Source organism: Staurois parvus, unplaced genomic scaffold (genome assembly GCF_062004578.1).
Source record: "Staurois parvus isolate SC_StPar_1 unplaced genomic scaffold, SC_StPar_1.0 ptg000715l, whole genome shotgun sequence".
Classification (NCBI taxonomy): Eukaryota; Metazoa; Chordata; class Amphibia; order Anura; family Ranidae; genus Staurois; species Staurois parvus.
The window spans coordinates 5,288,272-5,313,232 of record NW_028318511.1 but is presented as its reverse complement, the minus strand read 5'-3'; the positions used below and the strand labels follow the sequence as shown (position 1 = coordinate 5,313,232).

The 24,961-nt window shown below is 41.6% G+C and overlaps 1 protein-coding gene across 1 annotated transcript in view; it reads right to left on the bottom strand.

The window, feature by feature from the left end:
- The window catches only part of MUC6 (mucin 6, oligomeric mucus/gel-forming), a 78,885-nt gene that overhangs the window by 24,296 nt on the left and 29,628 nt on the right, over positions 1-24,961 (bottom strand). The window contains exons 12-21 of the mRNA XM_089653508.1: positions 23,333-23,471; positions 21,799-21,903; positions 19,643-19,715; positions 18,917-19,054; positions 18,188-18,352; positions 17,579-17,673; positions 15,516-15,645; positions 3,970-4,219; positions 1,086-1,138; positions 889-995 (exon numbers count right to left, since the gene is read on the bottom strand). Coding sequence (XP_089509634.1) covers positions 889-995; positions 1,086-1,138; positions 3,970-4,219; positions 15,516-15,645; positions 17,579-17,673; positions 18,188-18,352; positions 18,917-19,054; positions 19,643-19,715; positions 21,799-21,903; positions 23,333-23,471 — 1,255 coding nt within the window. The remainder of the gene's footprint in view (positions 1-888; positions 996-1,085; positions 1,139-3,969; positions 4,220-15,515; positions 15,646-17,578; positions 17,674-18,187; positions 18,353-18,916; positions 19,055-19,642; positions 19,716-21,798; positions 21,904-23,332; positions 23,472-24,961) is intronic.

Sequence of the window (24,961 nt, the reverse complement as noted above, 5' to 3'; positions counted from 1 at the left end):
TGTAACATTTCAGCAACAAAGTAAGTTCAAAATTTTTAAGTCACAGCATACGTACTGAGCAGCAGATACAATTGCACTGTAGCAATATGTTTCTAACACCTATTGAATCTCACCAATCACAGATCAGTCCCCATAGTCCTTTTAATCAGTGCTCTAACCTGCCCGTAATTTATCCACTGCTATATGTGCTCCAACATGGAGAATCTGAAATTTAGAGTTTTGCAGAAACGCACAGCAGTCTATTTAACATGATTTCCTATGGGACAGGTTCACATCTTCACATTTTCACCAAGTGTGGAAAGGGTCAGGGACTTTTTTAAATGCAAAACATTGTGTTTTTGGTTCTATAGACTTCAATGGAGACCCTGCAGAAAAGCATGTAGTTCATTCTTGATGCTTTTTATTCTGCCCAGCAACAAGTTGAAAAAAACCCCCACAAAGTGCATCAAAAACACATTTGCAAAAACGCAAAATGCACCACAAAAAGCACTGCACAAACGCATCACACGCAAACTGCATAGGTGTGAACCTAACCTTAAGAAGGAATGGGTTCCCTCCAAGTAAATCTGCCCTTAATTTTTCCACTGCTATATGTGCTCCAACGTGGAGACTCTCAAATAACGAGTTAAGACCACAGTACACAGAGGAGTCTTAGGGAGGCACTGCGGCTTTCAAATATATTTGCGAATGTGTGCAACTAAACACTCTGTTTTTAACGTGATTTGTTAGGGTCAATTTGGGTTTTTTTTTTTTGGGGGGGGGGGGTTTGCAGGCTACCTGGGATTTTTTTGTTTTTTTGTGATAGTCCTTTTAATAACTCTATGGAGCATAGACCCAGTAGTTCCTTGCAATAAAAGTTATACTCATAAGCACTTGGAGGAAGCTTACACAACGGATGCCAGTAGCCAGAAGCTGACACGTAGGAGCACAAGCTGCTCCATATTTATCAGTCAAGGATCCACATGTTTTCATGACTTTTGGGGCCTCACAGGTTTCTGAAAAAGATAGAAAAATATTAAATGAGACGCATGAAATTCATTGCAACAACTTGACAGCATTATCATAAAATGACAAGAAATCTATACCAGCAAATTCAAGTGATTTTCCAATGCAGTTAAGTCTTCCTCTGATGCAGTAACTGAAAAATAAACATAGTGTACCAATGTCAGTAAAAAAACTGCTGATTTAGCAATACCATAAAAAAAAAATCCATGTACAATATAGATACTACAGATTTCTAGGTGAACTCTATTTTACTTTTTGGTTATTGGGTGGATCCCCCTGTCTTGTCTGCTGTGTGTAATCTTGTTGGGGAGATCTCCATCTACCCCTAGTCTTCTCATAATAGCAAAAACTTTGCTGTGAGCTGATCTTCTCCATATACTGTATATGTTTTTGTATCCACAGAAGCTTTTTGCAACACTGTAATACTGTTGTCTAGTTTAATGATTCACTTTAGGAATATATAAAATATACATTCCAGAAAGGGAACCAAGAGACCACAACTGTCACTCACAGGCTTGCAAGAGACGGAGGTAGATCTGCCCGACAGTAAAAAAGATCCAATTAGTGATAAAACTTGCAACACTCTGCCCATGGGTAAAAAAAGTGTTTTGGAGGATTTCACACTAAATTGAGTCTCTCAAGTACTAAACATTATGTAAATGTAAACCGTATGTAAATGGATAGTAAACTGGCTAAAAGATCATATTCAGAGAGTAGTGGTTAATGATTCATACTCTGAATGGTCTACGGTTGTCAGTGGTGTACTCCAAGGTTCAGTGTTGGGACCCTTACTTTATATTTATAAACAATATAGGGTCTGGGATTAGAAATCCCATTTCAGTCTTTGCAGATGACACCAAGCTGTGCAGTAGAATAACGTCCTTACAGGATGTCTCCAACTTACAAGCCAACCTCAATGCACTGTTTAATTGGGCAACTATGTGGCAAATGAGGTTTAATGTTGATAAATGTAAGGTTATGCACTTGGGGGCTAAGAATATGCATGCATCATACCTACTAGGGGGGGGGGGGGGGTACAACTGGGGGAATCAATGGTGGAGAAGAATCTGGGAGTTCTGGTAGATCACAAGCTTAATAATGGCATGCAATGCCAAGCTGCAGTTTCTAACGCAAGCAAAATCCTCTCTTAAATCCTCTTATTAAAAGAGGTATAGACTCTTGAAAAGATTAGATTAAGGGGGATATGATCAACATGTATAAATATATCAGTGGTTCATATGGTGAACCCGGCGTAGAGTTATTCACCCTGCAGTCATCACAGAGGACAAGGGGGCACTCTTTACGGCTGGAGGAAAGGAAATTTAATCTCCAAACACGGAAAGGTTTCTTCACAGTGAGAGCTGTGAAAATGTGGAATATACTCCCTCAAGAGTTAGTTCTGGCCAGCTCAGTGGATTGCTTTAAAAAAGGCCTGGATTCTTTCTTGGATACACAGAATATAACTGGATACTAACATTTAAAGGTAAAGTTGATCCAGGGAATTATCTGATTGCCTCTCAGGAGGATCAGGAAGGAATTTTTTCCCCTGCAGGAGCAAATTGGATCATGCTTTGCTGGGTTTTTTTGCCTTCCTCTGGATCAACTGTGGGTGTAGGATTATAACTTTTTTTCTTTAATGGTTGAATTGGATGGACGTGTCTTTTTTCAGCCAGACTAACTATGTAACTATGTAAACACTGACAAAGCTAACAGTACTGATGACATGGAGATGAAGTGCTTTAGTTAGCCTTTAAATCAATGTCTCCATCCATGTGGAGTCCATTATATTCCAGGCCCAGGTGTTGTATACAGAGCTTTGCCATTTGCCCAATCTGCAAATCTTGGTGTTAAGCCCTTCATGGTCATTGAGCAGGCCAATACTCCAACTTATCTAGGGGTCTTTGGAATGCATTCTTTTATAGTAGTTTGGGTTTTGGCACCAGGAGGGGCAGAGCTTAATACTGACTTGGATAGAAGTCTAGACCTTGTATACAGCCTGGGCCTGAAACCCAAGAACTTCACATTGACACAGGAACATATTTGAAGAATAACACAGGTATGGTGCATGTACTTTAGCTATATTATTTTATTAGTATAAACAATGTTTTGGATCTGATGGGTTCCTTTTATAACTATTTCTATCTCTTGTGCCTCAGTGTCTCAAAACAATTTACATATAACACATACAACTCCCTTTTTAGTTATACATTGGTTGACTTGCTTTGTCATTTTCTGTTTTTGCTTTTTGCTCCGGTTTCTAATGTCATGAACCCAGACCTTTAGCTGCATCAGCTGTATGTAGTGTTTAGTACCTGAGGTAATTAAGCAGTCAGTATGTGAGTCCATGGTGCTCCAGGTGAGCAGAGACAAACGGAAAATATAGATAAAAAGCCACTAGAGAGATCCTTCTAAGAGTAGTGTTTAGTTGTGTACAAATGGAAAATATAGAAAAGTGTGTTAAGCATGTATAGGGTCAAGTAACATATTTTAATACATGTGGAGAATATGACTGTCTGTACGCAAATTGTGGGTAGTTGCACTTGATATTCATTCTGGTTTTCCAGAGGTTTCTGTGTTGCTTTAGGTTGTGGTCAGATCCATTGGACAATGGTAAAGGGTATGAACCCCCCCCCCTTCCACCCACCCAAAAAAACAAGGAGTGGTCAGCAGAAGCACCCATTAGATATATAAATGCTTTCATAAAGAAATGCACAGAGATCCCTCCCATTAGAGTGTACTGTACACCTTTTCTTAATGAAGTGGCCTCTAAAGAGCCACAAATAGCAATGATGGTGTTTTTTAACCTGTTCTTATGATCAGTACATACGGATCATCCTAAAGAATTCCCTTGGAAGCACCTTTTTATTTATTGTAAGCTAAACTAAGGGACTTTACCTTTTTCATGCTATGTACCCTGTCATAGCTGATCTATAGTTGCAGTGATGGTGTTTTGATATCACTTACCAAGTGAGTCCGTTGAGGACTGTTTGCTGGTTAGGCTTGATGACAGTATTCTCATTAACATAACAGGGACATTGTGATTTTGGGACACATCTGTGTTTATCATCTAAATAAAATCCCAAAGGACAGTTGCAACCTTCAATTGGGATGTCATTTGGGTAACACTCCAGCTGTACATTAGAGAGAGACAAGCAGGTCCGTCCACAGGCAGTAGTGTCATCACTGTATGTCTGGTTACCGCTGCAAGCAATATCTACAGAGAAGGGTATAAAAAAATTAAAGTAAATGTTTAGTGTTTTTCTTATATTTTGTTATTTTGCTCAGGATAAGTGTTTTATTATGGTATATATAACATATTAGATATTGCACATACAGTACATATACTGTATATGTCTTATCTTAATTGATTTGCTGAAAAATAACCTATTTACATAGCTCAACGTCTCAAGCTCAAAATACCAACACAGATAAATAATCAGAATAGTGAATTTGCCCCTTCTCTTTTGCTTTGTACATACAGTTGTGGCCAAAATTATTCAACCCCCACTGAAATTGAGTGTTTTGGCCAGTTTGACATTGCTTTTGATCATTCAGTCATCTTGCTTACATTTACATTAAAGAGGCACTTGTAGGTCAGACAAATATAACATAACAGTTATAATGAAATAACCACAAATGTCTTTTCTGTGCTCACAGCATTATCAGTTTTATTCAACCCCCAAGTGACATTCAATCTTAGTACTTAGTACAGCATCCTTTTACAGTTATAACAGCTTTTAAACGTGAAGCATAGCTTGACACAAGTGTCTTGCAGCGATCTACGGGTATCTTCGCCCATTCTTCATGGGCAAAGGCCTCCAGTTCAGTCACATTCTTAGGCTTGCGCACTGCAACTGCTTTCTTTAAGTCCCACCAGAGGTTCTCAATCGGATTTAAGTCTGGTGACTGCGATGGCCACTCCAAAATGTTCCAGCCTTTCCTCTGCAACCATGCTCTAGTGGACTTGGAGGTATGCTTGGGATCATTGTCCTGTTGAAAGGTCCAACGTCTCCCAAGCCTCAGGTGTGTGACGGACTGCATCACGTTTCCATCCAATATCTCCTGGTACTGAAGAGAATTCATGGTACCTTGCACACGCTGAAGCTTCCCTGTACCTGCAGAAGCAAAACAGCCCCAAAGCATGATTGACCCTCCACCATGCTTCACAGTAGGCAAGGTGTTCTTTTCATCATAGGCCTTGTTCTTCCTCCTCCAAACATAGCGTTGATCCATGGGCCCAAACAGTTCTAATTTTGTTTCATCAGTCCACAGAACACTATCCCACAACTTTTGTGGTTTGTCCACATGGCTTTTGGCATACTGCAGTCGACTCTTCTTATTCTTTGGAGACAGCAAGGGGGTACGCCTGGGAGTTCTGGCACGGAGGCCTTCATTACGCAGTGTGCGTCTTATTGTCTGGGCTGAAACTTCTGTACCCACATCTGACAAATCTTTTCTCAGTTCCTCAGCAGTCACACGGGGACTTCTCTCCACTCTACGCTTCAGGTAGCGCACAGCAGTCGAAGTCAGCATCTTCTTTCTGCCACGACCAGGTAGCGTTTCAACAGTGCCCTTTGCCTTGAATTTGCGAATGATGCTTCCTAAGGTGTCTCTTGGTATGTTTAACATCTTTGCAATCTTCTTATAGCCATTGCCCTTCCTGTGAAGAGAAATCACCTCTTCTCTTGTCTTCCTGGACCATTCTCTTGCCTTCACCATGTTTGTAACCACACCAGTAAATGTCTAGAAGGAGCTGAGTATCACAGTCATTTTAAAGCTGCCTAATTGGTGCTTATTATGCTTGATTGCTGCTCGGTGACATCCACAGGTGTTTTCAATACCTGATGGAAAGCACCTGTATGAACCTCTGTTCTTCAGAGTGGTAGTCTTTAAGGGGTTGAATAATTGTGGCAATGAAGAAACCACATAAGAACCATTTACTACTGTATTACATAAACAATTGATGTCATTTTAGTTGCATTTGGGTAGTTACAACGTCCTTGTAGGATTTGATTCTGAATACAATTCCAAATGTACACTATAGTCCCTAAACCCCTTTACAGCATTGGGGGTTGAATAATTTTGGCCACAACTGTATCTATATCAGAGAATGGGTTGATTTACAGGCAAATAGGCTGTTAACTTTAATTGGGAATTTGCTCTAGAGCTTAGTGAACAAGGTGAAGCTCTGCTGACCTCCATCTTCCAATCATGTGCAAGTAAAAATGCTGTTTTTTATTTTTCTTGCACGTAATTGGGTATGCTTTGCATAGTGAAATTGTACTACTTTCTCTAAGCTCTGGAGCAAATTCACTTGCAAAGAACTACTTCTCTTGCAAAATGAATCTAGTTGTCAAAGAGTCTAAAACGATAGTGCTGTGCTCAATTTCCAGAAAACCCATAATTCTTTGCTAAACCATAGTAAATAGTATAAATGTAAAAAAATAAAATACAGATGACCCAAAAACATTATAGTTTTTATCTTTAAACTTAAACAGCATGCTGAATGCACACACTAATACTGTGTGGATCACTAGTATTGCTTTCACACTAGGTGGCACAGTTGCATTATGTATAACAGGTCTCCTCCGGAATATATCAGTAGATAAGGTTTTTAGTCACACATTTTTTAGAAACTGTGTCACATTTAAAGCTTAAAAAGTAAACAATTGTACCAGCAACAGAAATGTCACACAGGCAAAAAATATTCTTCCTTTATTATAATAGCCAGCAGGAATGGGTTATATTGTGACATGTTTCAAACTAGGCAAACCACTTTGTAAAAGAAACGTTTTTCATTCAAAATGTATTGAAGCTCTCAGATCAGTGTTCTGAAAATCTGTGGTTGGGTCGAAGATCTATTCTTAGAACACCATAAAGTTCTAAGGAACACCATAAAGTTCTAAGGGTGGCACAGCGGCGAAGTGGTTAGCACTTCCAGCTGGTTGTTGGTTCGAACCCCAGCCTTGGCACAACCTGCCTAGAGTTTGCATGTATCTCTCTGTGCCTGTGTGGGGTTCTTCTGGGTATTCCGGTTTCCTTCCACACTCTAAAGATATGCTGGTGCATAAATTGGCCCTAGTATGTATGAATGTGAGTTAGGGACTTTAGATTGTGCGCTCCTTGAGGGTTAGTGACTGGTGTGAATATACAATGAATGCTGTCAATTAAGCGCTGATGGCACTATATAAGTACTTTTAATAGTAATAAAGTTGGAATAAGATTCAAAATTCTGAATATGATTTTTCCATGAATGCAAAAAAAGGGGGGGCGTGGTCTGACCTTGTCCAAGATGGCCACCTGAGAATGGAGTGCCCGCTGCCAGAGAGACATCCTGATCCATCCTGGAGGAGCCACATGTCAGACATGGGGAAGTCACACCGCAGCGAGTCCGAATCGCGGTCCCTTTCCCCCAGGGAAATGGGGATGCTGCTGAGCTGGAATATCCCAGAGATATTCTGAACACATCCACAGGCCGCATCCCAGGCCTCCCAGGCCGAGATCTCGCATACTGCTAGCTCCAGGAGTTGGAGTCCGAGCTGCGAGCGGGAAACACATCATCAGCCTGCTGCTACCTCTTCCACGGCTCCACAAGCCCCTAGTTTGGTTGACCTACATGTCATAGCGGTGGACATCAAAAACACCCTGTCAGCAGCGATCACAGAGCTCCGCCAGGATATTCACGTTATGGCTATTCGCCTGCAATCGGCGGAACATCAAACTTTACATCAAGAGGCCTCCATTAAACGCATGGCATGCGTTGCTGACTCCCATATACTGCAGATGAGAGATCTTCAGAGGCACTTGGAGGATCTGGATCATAGAGGCCGCCGCCATAACCTACACCTCAGGGGGTTGCCAGAAAAAGCCGAGCAAGAGCAGTTGTCTAAATCAGTCATTCATATCTTCAATAATCTGCTTGATTGAGACCCGGAGTCCCCTATTGAAATGGAGCATATCCACCATGCTCACCGCCCCCAGGTCATAGATAATGATCCCCCGAGTGATGTCATTTGCTGCTTAGTGACTTTCGCTACCAAAGAAGAGCTCTTACACAGTGCCAGAAACAGGCGCAGCGTTACCTTCAATGGGGTTGAGCTTCAACTTTTTCAAGACCTCTCCGCCATTACATTACAGCACAGAAGGGATCTTCGTCCCTTGTTGGATCTCCTAAGAGCCAGGCAGATATCTTATCAGTGGAAGTTCCCCTTTTGCCTATCAGCCACCTCCATGGGCCTCACAGCTCTGCTTCGCATACCAGAGGACTTATCCCACTTCTACGAATGCCAAGATATTCCAACGACTGACCTGCCAGCCTGGTATAGCGCATTCTGCCCCTTAGACCTGGAGAAAACTGCTCTGCAGGAAGTATCGGGTCCCCCCCCTCGTTCCCGAAGCCATAGCTCGCTGCCTTTTGATTTCCCATCTGCAAGCCACGCAGGGACTCGAAATACCCCAGCCCGTCAGCTTCCCCGGCTCACAAGAGAGCCCTCCATAATGACTAACTTCCCCACGGTCTCTTTACACTGCAGTGCGGGCATCCTCCGGAATCTCGGCACCCCGCCTTCCTCGTATCCTGTAACCTTTGCACACCTTTAGCAAATAACTACTTTGCCTTGGGGCTCCCTCGGAGGTACTTGATCCGTTGTATTACAGGGGTCACTGCTCTCTCTGTCTTAACCTTTCATCTTTCCACAAGATGACGTCTGGCGTGACCTTTGGAGGACGTAAGCTGTTATAAGCCCCCACTTTTACCCTGTTGGTTCTGTTCTGTTACCCTGTTATAATGTATTATGCTGTTTGGGTCACTGTTTCACAACAAACGCTAGATTTCGGCTCATGGTTTCATATATTTCTGCTACGCTTGACCTACCCCTTCCTTCCGCTTTACACTCCGAACTCATGGATACTGCCAGCAAGGCCTTGGGTAGACGACTCAATCCCCTCACCAGATGGGCTCATGGTTTCCTCTGCCCGCTCCTCTGGTTCTTTTCTTTCAGCCTGTCTGCAACCCTTGCAGCCAAACTCACTTCCTCCAATTCTCTTTGTCTCCGTGAGTCGAAACACAATATCTACGTATCTGAGCTGGGTCCGAGGCATACTGGGGCTCCCCTGTTCCCCGAGAGGGGTTTCACCATTCATAGCCACATACTTCATATCTGTATTAATATTAATGCTATTTTGTGTTATGTGGTGCAGCTGTTTTAGAATTTGTCTTGCACAATTTTATATAAGTAGCTCATGGTGGTCAGGTCAGATCGACCTCCCCACCAAGACCTAACGAAGATGTTTCTCTGTTAACAGTCTCAATGTGTAAGTGGTAATTTCCAGTTAGTGCCCAGTGGAACAGTTCCGTAATTTTGTGGCTCCCCCTAGAGCCCTATTTGGTAGGCCCCATGCGTGGTTGCCACTAGTGTCCCATCTGATTTCGCTTGACCCTATGTCTCCTTTCTGCCTCTTCAGTTCGTGCTCTCCCCCTCCCATTCTCCCCTTGCCCCCATGTGAATACTCCGGTGTTCTCCCTTTCCCCCTCCTTCGTACATTTCACTCCTCATATGCTTGATTCTCTCTGGTCAGCGGGCCTCTCACCCCCTGGTCGTCTTCACCCACGCACCCACACAGCGGACTAAGCTGAGTCTACTGACCTCCCTGGACTTCTCTCTACCATTTTAGCTGACCTAGTATTCTAGTATCACCTCCAGAAGTTCCCGTATCCCATCCTATCTCTCTTTCTCTCTTTCCTTCGGCCTGCTCTTTTTCTTGGTTCCTCCCTCTTCTCCTTTCCGACACGTACCCCTCCCCCTTCCACTTCTTTTCCTTATTCTAATTCTCCCAGCCCCTGCATGGGCCTCGGTCCCCCAGGAGAGATCAACTTTCTTATAACGTTTATAGCCCCTGAACAGTTGTGCAAGATGCCTTCTTATAACGGCCACTCCTCCCATTCATATATAATATTTCTCAATGCAAAAGGGTTAAATATACCGGAAAAAGATCACAAGTTCTGAGAGAGTCTCGTTGACTCAAAGCCCATATTATCATGTTTCAAGAGACGCACTTCAAAACTGGAGCCATCCCCTCCAACGCAGCATCCAAAACCAAGGGTGTCTTTATTCTCCTATCTAAAAGCCTCAATTACAAGATGAATTAGCGGATCACATTTACACCCCAAACTCCAAACAGGTGACCACCTTCCACCATGTCAATGAGTGTTTAGCCGAGTTTCCATCTGGTTTACTTGTCCTCAGGGGAGACTTTAATGTTCCCCTCAACCCCCTCATCGACACATCTTCAGCTTCCTCGGAGTTACCCTATAGAGCACTGAGACAAATCAAACACCAACTTACTTACTTGCGCCCTCATGATTCGTGGCGTCTGTTACAACCCAGCGATAAAGATTATACTTTTTGTTCTGTGTTACACCAGAAGCACTCCAGAATTGATTATTTCTTTCTTTCTCAAACTGACCTCCCTTTTTTGCACCAGGCTACGATAGAACCAATGGTCCTATCCAACCACAATCCGAGCACGCTCACCCTAGCTTTTCCGTATTCTCACTCTAGATTAAACATTTGGCGACATAATACCGCCCTCCTGAAGGACCACGTTGACGTCCAACACCTGGTATCCTGTATGCATGACTTTTTTGCACAAAACGATACTCCAGACACATCCCCGTTGATGCTTTGGGAAGCTCACAAGTGTGTAATTATTGGTGAACTTATTGCTTTTGCAGCTAAACAAAAAAAGAACACCAAGCATTGATCCATTCCTTACTATCCCAAGTCAGCTCTCTTGAATGCACACACAAAAGGACTAGGGCGTTAGCTATCCATCAGAAATTGACCACAGTTAGATCCCAGCTCCTTGAAGAACTAGAGAAGAAATCCAAATGCAAACTTCTCCTTAGAAGTAGGCTATTCTATGAGCACGGTAACAAATGTGGTCGCCTCTTAGCGAAAGCAGTGCAAACAAAGATTGCTTCCCGGACAATCCGCCAAATCTGAGATACTAAGGGGGGGCTTCATGCGTCAAATGATTCCTTAGCGGCGGAGTTTGAGAGGTTCTATAGGGAGTTATACAACCTTTCTCCTTCTAGTCCTTCGATTCATGCATTAACCAAACATGAGACTACCTTACAGGGCATTCTTGAGCACTATGGCCCTAAACCGAGCGCTTGGCTGCACGTAAATTAGAGCTTCCTCTTTCGCCAGAAAAATTCAATCCAGCACTGAAGGACATGAAACAGGGTAAGGCCCCAATGGTCTTACTTTGCAATACTTCAAAACCTTTACTTATGAGCTTAAGCCTCAATTTCTTGAGGCTTTCAGGTCCCTGTCATCTTCCTCCACTGCCCAGTCAAATCTCCTGGAGGCCCACATTGTAGTAATTCCAAAAGAAGGCAAAGATGATACCCAAGTCACACACTATCGCCCGATCTCCCTTCTAAATGTAGATGTTAAACTCTTTTGCGATGATTCTGGCCAATAGACTGCTTCCCGTGCTTCCTAATCTAATTTCCATGGACCAAGTAGGCTTTATCCCCGGTAGGGAGGGTCGTGATAATATCACTAAAGCCTTGAACCTGCACCACTGATTAACCTCTCACTCGCAACCAGAATTTTTTCTTTCATTGGATGCCGAAAAGGCTTTCCACAGAGTGGCCTGGGACCATATGGATTCTGTATTGTGTTCAGTGGGGCTTCTCCCATGCATGTGTGCGTATATTTGGGCCCTCTACTGTAACCCTGTTGCCAGAGTTAGAGTCAATGACCACGTGTTGAACTCCTTTGAGTTCCACAACAGTACGAGACAGGGCTGTCTCCATTGCTGTTTGTCCTCACCCTAGAACCCTTCCTAAACAAATTACTCCATAATCTGAATGTAAAGGGCATTGAGGTCAAGGATCGTGTTTATAAACGCTAAACGTTTGCAGATGACATACTCCTTTTCCTCTCCAATTTGCTCACTTTTATCCCCAACCTTTTACGCAAAATAGAACAATTTGGTTGCATCTCCAACCTGAAGATAAACTATACAAAATCTTTTGCCCTTAATATAATGCTCACGGAGTCGGTGGTGGCTCTTTGCAAATGGAATTTTCCCTTTATATGGGCGACTGAGGCGATTACTTATCTGGGCATCCAAATTCCAGGGTCCCTGTCGGATCTATACTCCCGTAACTTCCTGCCAGCCCTGGAGCGCCTCCGCAGAGACCTGGGGTCATGGGCTTCTTTGCGAATATCCTGGTTTGGAAGAGTTGCTCTGATCAGAATGATTAATCTACAACGCTTTCTCTACCTAATGCAAACTAGTCCCATTCGTCTTCTCCCTTCTTTCTTTGGCACCTTCAGATGAATTTGTTCTTTTTTCATTTGGCAGAGCAAACCCTCAAGAATTAGTTTTTCCCACCTTACTCTGTCCAAGACAAAGGGGGGTGTAGACTTGCCCAATTTATACTGTTATCATCGCGCTTGCCTACTCTCACGGGTGGTGGATTGGCATATTCATGATGCACTCAAGGGCTGGGTCCTCCTAGAGTAGTCCCAGACACCACAACCATTACGGAATAGCCCTTGCCTCTCTCACCATGACACCACTATGTCTCAACCCAGCCTTTCCTCCGGGTATGTCGATTACATATTTAATGCAGCTATGGCCGCATCGTGACATTTGGGCAATGCACTTTTTCCTGTAGGGGCACTCTTCTTTCCCTGGATGCTCTCAACAGATCCCTTGCCCTGCAAGCCTTTACATTTTGGCCTTACACACAAATCCAACACTTTCTTCTCTCTAGACCCCACATGTCTTTAGAAGCTCTCTGCAATAAGAAGCATCCACAGAGCATGTGATCTCTAATCTCTATTCCTTCCTATTCAGCAAGGTGTCCGCACAAAGAACCAACTCTTGCATTGCTTGGGAACGGGATATAGGCATTTCCTTATCTCCTGAAAACTGGGAGTCGATCTGCTCGCTCATACATAATGGCACCATGAATGTGACCGCTCAAGAATGCGGCTATAAAATCTCTTTGCACTGGTACAGGACCCCCTCTCTCCTCCATAAATTTCTTCCCACAGTTTCCGAACGCTGTTGGTGTTGTGGATTGGATGAGGGGTCGCTGCTCCATGTGTGGTGGTCGTGCTCTGGGCTGAAACCCTTCTGGGAAAAAATACATCAAATGATTACTGTAATCACGGGCAGGAGGCTGGATTTCTGTCTGGCGCAATACTTGCTTCATCACACTTCAATCCCCAGAAAATTGTAGCGCCGTTCCCTGGCCATTTACATGATCCTGGCTGCAAGATAATGTATGCCATGCCACTGGCGCTCAATGAAAACGCTGTCTTTGGAGGAGTGGTGCCATAGACTAGACAGGTTGAAAGAGTTAAAAGAGCTCATTGCGATTTCTAAATTCTCAGCCATATGGCACGACTGGACCCAGTTTAAGCAGACATCGAGATATCTCAACCTCCTCTCTTGTAACACTAGGCTTCCCCCAGAACCAGGCTAATAACATCTGAGCATATCACACCCTACCTTAGGAAGCTCTCTCCTCAATCAGTTCCTGCTCTGTTAAGCAGGGGATGGGAGAATCCAGATTTCTGTAGCCCTTGTCCCCCACTACCACTTTTCCTTTCTGCTTCACTACCCTACTCTTTCTCTTAGCCTGTTCTTACTATTCCTTATGTGTTCCATCCTCATCCCTTCAGAAGTCCTGAGACATGCTCCGGTACTGGCATAACCCCAGCTGGGCTCTGATGGGACAACACTAGAGATCCCCCGTTCTGGAGTCTTACTTCCAGTCATTACTGTTGACCCTTAATTGGTGACTGGTCTGTGTTAATGTTTATTCTTCTGTTAAAGACAAGCGGTTTCTCTTGTGCTCAGGGTATGTTCACATTACTACCTGATTGTACCTCGTCATGCCTGTATTGTTTTGCTTTTCAATAAACTCTTTACGGAAAAAAAAAATATCAGGGTATACATCTTCATCTTTGAAACTTGTAAGCTTGATCTTACTAAATCATCTTGATAAATTCAAAGCAGAACTCCATGCAGATACAATATAAATGGTATATTTTTGTGCTCAATGTAAAACACTTTTCTACAGTAGTTTATTGAGGGACACATAAAGTCAGTCCTTGATTGATGGGTATAGCTGTTGCCTCTTAGAGGTTGGACCCTAACAAAAACATGGCTCAGTGTGCTCTAGTGGCTACATCCCTGCATGTACTGCACAAGCTCAGTAGCACCAATCAATAAGCAAACTGTAGTAAAGGAAGGTAACCTTCCTTAGAATAAATGTAACTTAGGTAATGGGCCAGCCACTCAAAAGAATAAAAACCCTTTTTAATCCCAGCTTTCACTGGTGGACAAAGGATGTTATTCCTTGATTGATGGGATCCTCAAAACAGTCCCAAGCAAGAGAAGGGCAAAAGAAAATAATATCAAAGTAATCCTAAAAGTCCATTGTGTGATGGGATTGCACTGCTGCCTTACATCCAGAACTAGCCTCTTGGACTTTACCATATCCACACAGAAAAAGTGCTCTTCTTTTTCCTTCATTGAGGGACATAGAAAACAGAGACAAATGGGTTTATACAATTTTTTACTATTTTCCTAGGTAGGTGAAAATGTACTACTCGGCTCTCAGATTCTTTAATCAAAGAGTCATGCAACTTTTCACTTCTGCATGAGAGTTCTTGAGCTGATGGTAGGGTAACCTCATTCAAAGCAGTCTTGTGTGTCCAGTTTGACTCCGGAACACTACAGCTCAACATTTTGCCATTTTTTAATAAAAAGTTCAGTCTCTGGACAAAGCGATTCACCTGATACCAAGGACTAGGTTGTCTCTGGAGAAGTTGGTTCTGGAGTCTGAAAAATCCTTCCTTCATTTTCAACCGTAGTTATGAAAAAATTCAAGGAGCAGAACTGAAAATTTTGTCCTTGAGTCATGAGACTGTTGTGCTGCTGTGAGCCTGGGTGCTTTGAACTGAATTGGGAATAGCACCTCTGGCAAATCTGTGGGGTTCCTCAGCAGTCTGTGCTACACAAATATTTATACAAATGTTCCTAAAAAAATGTAATAGTGTATTGCCAGCTTTAGTCAGGCTGACAAAAAATTGGAAACCCAGGGAAGAAATTGTAGTATGGTGATGCTCATTCGTAGGCTAATGGGAATATACAAAAGGTAGGGATACCACAATAAACAGAGCTTCATTTCATGACAGTGGTGTCACCCCATAGGCGTGTAGCATTGCAGGGAAGAATGACTGAACAGAAGTTACAGAAAATATTTTGTATTAAAATTTTTACTTTTCACTACTAGTACATCTAATAGGATAGTAGTCTGAGATCAAGAAGGACTCAGCTTGGACTAAGCATAAACAATTAACCCTTGTACAGATTTTCTTCTGTCATTTTTGGTATTGAGAAAACTTAGTGCAGTTTGACAATATGTTATATTTATCGGTATGAAATTCACACCTCGTGTGGCAATATTTACTCACTGCAGTTGGTGGCAGTTCGCCAGTTCTTCACTTGGACGCCCTTTGTTGCACAGGTCCTGGCATAGGAGCCCAATGCAGAACAGATGAAGTTAATTGTCTCCTGATAGTTACATGCGTCATAGACACATCTCTGAAATGCAGAACATACAGAATGCAAATATTAACATGTGATTTACAGTACATACACAGTGCCATCATTGTATGCTGTGGAGAGCATATGGCTTATGGTAAGATTTAGCTAGTAAAAGAGAGAAGTTAGAGATCAGTATGAACCTGGTGTTTATTCCCAATTTTTCCACCATATTGTAACAACAGAGGTTCTGTTTTTTGATTAAAGGAAACCTTGCTTGAATTAAGAGAAGGGGTGCTATCTGTTGGGTGGAGAAGGTCATTCTGTGGAGGCAGTCAAAGGAGTAACACCTTTTTCTATGTTTAAAAAGTGAATACTTGTGAGCTATTATGAATGAGGTGTTCAATAAAATATTGACAATTGTCTGCTTAAATAATGTGCTTGGTTCGCTGGCACTTACACAAACCCACTTAGTTGTGTTCCTATTATCCAATTATATACCCTTATAGTGCCGCGCTCCTATTTCAAATCCTTAATCACAAAATATATCACGCTTATAAATGCATAAGCTAATAAATTAATTAATACATAAAAATGTGACAGTCACAGTAATTAATTTTGTCACATTTTTATGTATTAATTAATTTATTAGCTTATGCATTTATAAGCGTGATATATTTTGTGATTAAGGATTTGAAATAGGAGCGCGGCACTATAAGGGTATATAATTGGACCTTTTTCTATGTGCTGAAGACAACCAAGCCTCCCATGTGATCACTACATAGAATTCCCCATGCTTAGAGGAATACAGGATTAGGACTGTGTTGTCCCAGGATTTCCCTGGGGGCCCATTCAGACTATTGTGATATATTGGGACACTGCTTGAACATTATTATGCATCACATCAAGGGTGCCTATTAATTTTGAGTAGGCTGCTAATGCATCAAAATGCAAATTTGAATGGACATGCAGCATTTTTTACAATGCAAAATACGCATATATGTTTTACATCTGGCATTGTGGTGGGCTAAAACACATTTTGAATGCCGTCCTAATGCACTGCATTGTGTTTCATGTGTTTCAGTGATGCCACTGTAGCACACGGTAAAACATGGGATTTACTTACCGCATAGATCTGAATGAGCCTTAAATGTTCCTTAGCATGAAATTAGGTATGTGTTTTTTATATCCAGTAGTGCTAATGAAGAATCTGTGCTGTGGAAAGTGAAGTTAATGTTGGTTGGAGGATGTAAATTGGGCTACAGGCAAGGTGTGCAGAAGCCATATGCGTAACTGTTGATACATGGAGAAAGGACAGTATGTCACTCAGGTCTGGTTTTCCTGTGTGAGTAGTCAGATTGTAATATACTCCAGGAGTATAGAGGCCTCTCAGGATGAGCAATGAGACCTGTGAATGAAAGCTGGTTCGTGTCTCAAAACAATTGCATAAAGTTGGGTCTCTGGCACCCTCACTCAGAGAGCCCACTGAGTGCTGCAAAATGTAGCCTGGAGGCACTTGGTAACTATGCAGTTCAGAAACATCTGCTGGTGTGAGAAATTATGTAGGCTCAGAAGATGTACTGAATGTATATTTGCCCATTTCACTTCAGATATGACCTTCTCTGTTCAACACTGAAGTGTCTCACTCTCCAAAAAAGACCTAGGAAGAGTTTCAGAGGCTTGACCCACCCAGCTAGAACTGATTAGAAAATGTGTTTCAATAATGTTCCTCTGAATAAAGGAGCTTTTACTGTACGTGTCCAGCACAAACTGGATTCATGCCTTTGCCTTTTTTCTTGATGAGTTTTCAATTTAAATCGATCATGACACACAACAATGCACATTGATGCATGCTGACATTTAATTCAAAGTGCATTGAAAAATCATGATAATGCATGTTAACCGTTGTTGACACATGCTTCCATTGATTAGAATGGAAACTACAAATGGGGAAAAACTCACAGGTGTAAATCCAAATCTTTCACTTTCTTACCTTGTAATAGGGCTCAGGATCCACAAGTGAATGGCATGCATCAAATGGGGTTCCCTTGTTCACCAGAGCTGCACAATGTGCCTGTGCAAATAGTTCTAACAATCGGAACAAAGTAATTAAAGTTAGCCTGGAATGCAATATGTGTCTTCATGGCCACAAGCACATTACATTTCTCTATTAACGTGTAGTATCACAACCGTTTTAAACAGTAATGCCTCATTTTCTATTCCATAGGTACTTCCGTATTTACATATAATCCTAAAACAGAATTACTTTGTTGGAATAATTTTGAGTGAGATTTTCCTCCTCAATGGAGTTGGTCTGAGAAAGTTTAGCCAAACAAAACAGGCCCGTTGTCTAAAACAACCAATAAAGTGTAACCTTTCATGCTGTAATTATTTTTTTTTTTCTGGCTGCAATCATCTCAGCCTTCACTTATTTTATTTCAGATCCATAGTAAACTGTACTGTTTGTGACTGCATGTTGTCTGTGCATGTCATCTTCTTTATTATTTTGTTCATGTATTCTCAAGCTTTTATATTATTAGCACTATCAGACTGTCTTCATTAGGTCAATTGTACTGCTGCACTGAATTGTGTTTGCACTTACCATTGGATATACTCATGGAACATGGATTGACATCCATATTTTGCGCTGCTTTACAGTTGGCAGCTGCTCTCCAAGAGTCTACAAATACTGTAACCGTCCCTTCTATAATTCCAGAGCTGGACATGAAGTCATCCTTGGTTTCACTGTTAAAGTTGCCGCACAAACCTGATATAAAAATTAGATTTATTAATTACTGCAAAAAGACATAGCTAAACATAAGTATATTTAAATATGGTATGTTCTGGGCACCAAAAGATTGGTGTTGGTAGTTTTCAGCATTAAATAAATGAAAGCCATCAAAGTTCCCATAGGTGCCACTAGGTCCCAAACCATCCATTAGCACACCCTCTTCCCCTACACGCAATGTAAAATAGGCACCTAATTTTTAATCTCCTGCTCATCACTAATTCCTGTAACCTAGGCCTTAACTTTTAACCTTTGCCACTTACTATTTAAACCCTCTCCAGCACTAAACAACTGACCTCAATAACCAAATATTCACCTTAACCCTACATTTTAAACTAAAACTAAAAAAAACCTAAACACCTTTAGCTGAGGTAGAATGTTCCTTTCCTTTACACACAACCTCCCCAGAATGTTGGTTCTGTCCCCTCCTACTCTGTAGAATTTATGGTTGTGCCAGGGTGGAGAGGGTTAATGGGTGTACTGAGGTTTGAGATGAGATCCAAGACAATCTCATTTCTCATTTTATTTCATGCTTGTTATTACCTTTGGTGTTTCCAAAGAAACCTCTGTTCACTTTAATATAAGCACTGAAAACAGGAATTATCTGCACCACGATCTCCAGACCAAAAGTTGTGTACAGGATGATAGTTGTGGAAGACTGTCTTATCACAAATACATTATCTGTAAGAAAAGAAAGTATATTTTTCTGTAATTAAAAAAAATGTAATGCTAGGATTTATTGTTAATAATGATTGTTAAATACAGCAGAGCCACTCACCTGTTTGCCATCATGTTGGTATAATGATTTTTTTTTTCAACGTATAATTAAGTACTATCCTAATGATACATCTAAATGAAAAGTACTGTATATACTGTACATCAGCAAAGTTTATGTCTAATTAAAGAGCACTAAGTCTAAAACTAAAATGCTTCAATTTTGGGTAAAAAGGGGCAGGGTTTAATTATACACTAGGGCTTTACTGCTGACTCCAGCACAGCCATAGGTGGCCTTTCACCAGAGCAATTGCTGTCACCCACCTAACTGAATTCTCTTTACATTCCTGGGCAGAATACACTAGAGTGGGTAGGACAAAAACGCTGTATTGTATGCTCCATTTTCAAATGAAGAATTCTCTTAGGACAGTCACAAGTGTTAGCTAGGCTAAGGTGCTGAGCTCAGTCTCTGGAGCTGTGCTGTATGAAAGGAAAGATCCTCCCAATATGCTCCTTCCAAAGATATGAGCAGGTAATCACAATAGTAGCACTCACCTGAAATAAAAGGTAGCTGTGTAATCTGACCATCCACCATGATTTGATCATTCTTGGACAATGTTATTGCACCCTGTAGTGAAGGAATGCAAGAGGGATTTAACCATTATTTTTTTCCCATTCAAGGCATGCAATATAATAACCACCAAGTATCTCTCCCCTATGTAAAATTACCATGTAATATATAAATGAATTCCAAAAAATGACTTTTTGTGTTGCCCATAACCAGATTCTCAGTTTATTTTAAGGTTGTTATTTTCTTTTGTGAGCACCTTTTGAGCACTTTTATTATTATTGCATAGTATGGTGATCTAAAACCTCATATATTCATCTGACACCCATAGGTGAATGTGTGGTTATTGGATAGCTTATGTGTATTCTGATAAAGGCAATACTAACTATGAGGTTGGGGCAGCTCTAGATATATAGAAACAAGAGCTAGAAGTCCATTCCCCCCCCCTCCCTTTTAGAGCTAGTTTTCCAGCAATAGCTTCCAGTCAGTAACCTATGGGGAGTATTGCCTTTTTTCAGTTATGGGTGGATATAGATGTATATTACGCTTTACAATCCTGGTTAAGGGAGACATCCCGCCATCAGAACACACTGATCACTGCAGCAGTCTATAGCCTTCAAGGCTGACTGAGGAGCTAAAATCTGACAGGGCGGTTGACCAGAAATCAATCAACAGATTGACTTCTGTTCAACCAGAGTGGTTGAATTTCGATCCGTGTATGGCCATATTTACAGGTACATTATACTCCCTCTTTCAATAAACTCTTGCAAGCATCATTTTTTTTTCTGTTTTTATTCAGAATGATTTTTTGTTTTGCACTTAAGAATATATAAACCGCAAGCATAAATATAATTGTCAAGTGATTAAACTTCTCTCAATGAACACTTGCATAGAATGTTTAATTGTCAAGTGATTTAAAGCTAAAATTGAATATACACTATATTGCCAAAAGTATTGGGACGCCTGCCTCTACAAGCACATATACTTTAATGGCATCCCAGTCTTAGTCCGTAGGGTTCAACATTGAGTTGGCCCACCCTTTGCAGCTATAACAGCTTCAACTCTTCTGGAAAGGCTGTCCACAAGGTTTAGGAGTGTGTCTATGGGAATGTTTGACCATTCTTTCAGAAGCGCATTTGTGAGGTCAGGCACTTATGTCGGCTGAGAACGCCTGGCTCGCAGTCTCTGCTCTATTTCATCCCAAAGGTGTTCTATTGGGTTGAAGCCAGGGCTCTGTGCAGGCCAGTAAAGTTCCTCCACCCCAAACTCACTCATCCATGTCTTTTTGGACCTTGCTTTGTGCACAGGTACGCAGTCATGTTGTAGCATGAAATTGTCCAGAATGTCTTGGTATGCTGACGCCTTAAAAGTTCCCTTCACTGGAACTAATGGACCAAGCCCAACCCCTGAAAAACAATCCCACATCATTATCCCCCCTCCACCAAACTTTACACTTGGCACAATGCAGTCAGGCAAGTACCGTTCTCCTGGCAAATGCCAAACCCAGACACATCCATTGAATTGCCAGACAGAGAAGTGTGATTCGTCACTCCAGAGAACACGTCTCCACTGCTTTAGAGTCCAGTGCCGGCATGCTTTACACCACTGCATCCAACGCTTTGCATTGCAGTTGGTGATGTAAGGCTTGGATGCAGCTGCTCAGCCATGTTAACCTGCTCCATGAAGCTCTCTATGCACTGTTGTTGTGCTAATCTGAAGGCCACCCGACGTTTGGAGGTCTTTAGCTATTGACTCTGCAGACAGTTGGCGACTTCTGCGCACTGTGCGCTTCAGCATGCGCTGACACCACTCTGTCATTTTACGTGGCCTACCACTTCATGGCTGAGTTGCTGTTGTTCCCAGTTGCTTTCACTTTGTTATAATACCACTAACAGTTGACTGTGAAATATTTAGTAGCAAGGAAATGTCATGGATGGAAGGGAGAGACCTTTCCCACAAAGTACTGCTTTTGATGCTTTTAACCAATTCAATATTTGAGTGATATGAACTTTTGTACCCACCACATATCTCTACTTCAAGCAAAGTGGACTTCATAGAAATCTTTTTCTATGCCATCTACATATTTAATTCTTGATTTCAGTGTCATATAAAACTGTAGATTTTAATGGCTGAAGCAACTCACATTTGATGTTAAGTAGATAATACTTGTGAAACAGGTTTCTGATGAGCTCACACCACACTTTTCAAAGGTTCCCATGATGGTGCCTCCTTCAGGAAAATTGGGGCTCTGTGCCATGAAAGTAAGCAATAATTCATGTTATTTAAGATGCATGTCAAAAACATACTGTATATTAGTCTTTCTTAAACATATTACCCTATAGGGCAATAGGGCTATCACAAAAATCATGGATACAGCATAGATTCGCTCTAGAAGATAAATACATAAATATAGAAAAAAAAGTAAACTTGTAGCTAAAACATGTCTGTTGAAAAGCCATGTCACAAAGAAAAGTTTCATTTTTCTACTTTTTCACTTCCATTTAGTACTATGTTGTTTGTGTTATTTTCTGCAGTTATATCTCTTTAATGTGACCTAGGTTAAAAAAAAAAAGCCTAAAGAAAATTTTGGTTTTTTTAATGTTAACATGCCTAAATGTCAGGACAGTGTTTTTTAATGAACTGATTGCAGACATTTTTAGACATGCCCAGACCCAGGGGTGGACTGACCATTTGGAAACTCGGGCACTGCCCGAGGGCCCGGGGTCAGTAGGGGGCCCCATGAGATGCCCCTGGTACCTTTTTTTTCATAGGCTTTTTTGAGTTTGGGCAAGGACACAGGGGCCCCATGATCCCCTAATCCCCGGGGGCCCCATGAGTTGTCAGTCCGCCCCTGCTCAGACCCCAATATTATCTATGTTTTTAGTGGTTAAAATGAATATTACTAGAGCGTGGAAAACTCCAGTTGTCCATATAGTTGCCATTAAAAAAAAACTCTCCTGGATTTTGCTCTATAAGAAGCTGGCCAGCATTCTTCAGGACAAGCAAACAAGATTTGGTAAGATCTGGAATCCTTGGCTATGATGGTTTCAATCTCCAGACTAACACGGGGATAGTCACAGAGCATTGGGATCCGACACAGGAGGCGCAACCTTCTGATCTGTTTTTGTATCTTCTTTTGCTTCTTTCTTTTTCTCTTCCTCTCTCTCTCTCTCTCTCTCTCTCTCTCAACTGTTGATTGTTGTATCTTTACATGTGGTATGAGGCATAGACCATTTTCTTTTTATTATAAATGTTTGATTACACACACCACTAATGATCATTAGTGAGCTTTCCCACTCTAACTTTGGGAAATGCTTGGATCATGCTTTATCCAAATACATTGCCTATGAACTGGGAATTTGGGCTTTCAGTGTTTTTTATTATATAGATCTCTCAATCCTGTGTATTAAGGTGACATATTCTGTAAACATGAGCTCATTGTGCCTTAATTGAATTGTTAATTTGAATGTCTATAATCCTTTATGTTGTTAAAACTCTAAATATATAGTAAAAGAAAATATTGGTCTCTCGTAAGTTCTATTACAATCTTCAGGATATAGGCCACCTTGCTTTTGACAAAAGTATGATGCTTGTTTAATTAAGTCTCAGCAGAAGGAAAATCAATGTGTAAAACATGGAAGGAAAAAATATTTTTTTTCTTTTACTGCTATTCTTACCGAGACCAGGACATAAGTACAAATTCCATGAAACCGGTATGAGCTGGTGTCAAACGTTGTGATCACTGAGCCACCTTCTATAGAACATCTTCCAGGGCAAGGAGTGTTTGTGCAGCTCCACTGTCCTGCATTACATTGGCTAGAAAGTACAAAATACAATGAATTGGTGTGCAATTGTTATATTATTATTATTATGTTAGTTCAACAAATTGTAATCCAGTTTCTTAATTTACTGAATGTTAAAGCCTAATCAAACTTTTAAACTCTTGGCGCTGGCCAAACGCAATGTGCGGCCTCCTGGCATCTGGGCCTAGATGCATAGTGGCCGCACATTTGCGTTCTATTAAAAAAAAGTGAGAGTGCACACCCTGGCTGCTCCCAGCACACACGTTCGGTGCTCACGGAAAGGTCCCGATCTCCTCTTTCGATCGGGACCTTTCCCGATTATGTGACCGCCGTGACAGTGAATCCTGGCGGTCACATGACCCTAAAATCCCGCCCCACCCCCCGACTTCTGGAACCCTTAAAGGGCTGGGAGGCACTGGCGCCAAGGGGTTAATTTAAATTAGCTAAATGAATTCCAGGTGTATTAAAAGAAAAGGGAAAGTCTTGCACCTTGTTTACGTCAAAAACCAGCCACAGTTGAAATAGAAAAGTCTATGTCTTGCCAGCATGTTGCAGACTGGGACTTTTGCTCTCTGTGGAAAAGCAGTGATCTCTTTACAGTAGTCTGACACACCCCTAATTAAGCCAGGGCCCTCCAATCAGCAGTGAACAAGAGCTTTGCTAATTGCAGAGCTATAGGTGTGACTTAGTAGGGGCCATGTCAGACCTCTGCAGAGAGATCGCTGCTTCCCTATATAGAGAACAGTATGTGAATGATTTATAAGGAAATAGAACTAAGAGACATTGAACGCCCTTTTGTTCTGATGCACCTGGAATTTTTTAAGCTAGTTTAAACTGAAGGCTCTGGAGTAGAGTTACTAAAACTGGAGCACTCAGAATCTGGTGCAGTTGTGCATGGTAGCCAATCAGCTTCTAACTTCAGCTTGTTCAGTTAAGCTTTGACAATAAAACCTGGAAGCTGATCAGTTTCTATGCACAGCTGCACCAGATTTTGCACTCTCTAGTTTTAGTAAATCTCCCCCTCTGTTAGGCTTCAGGGCTCATTCACTCTGTCCACAGGCTAGATGCTCTGTTTCATGTGAAATTTTTGGATGCAGTGAGCCAAGGTGAGGGGTTGTGCGAAGCGCGTTTCTGCAAACAACACTCTTTAATTTTTTTCTTTTAACTTTATTTGAAGTGCACAAAGTCACACTTCATTGATGTCTCCACACAGCAGTGCAGTGCATTTGTGCTGCTGTGTGGTGACAATCGAGGCATTCCTGTGTGCTCTAGTAAAATGCTGTCTGTATTTTACAGAAGCTCTCTGCAACTCTGGGTTGCGTTGCAGTGCAAGTGGGGCACATAGAAAACAATTGTTTTTTATGTGCCTAAACAGGGACTGGTGTTATATGGAAAAACCTCAGTCACAGCACTATATGTGAACAAGCCCTTAATATAGTCAAACTAGTCAGAATTACAATCACATTTCACCATGTAAACAACATACAGCCAGGGGTGGACTGA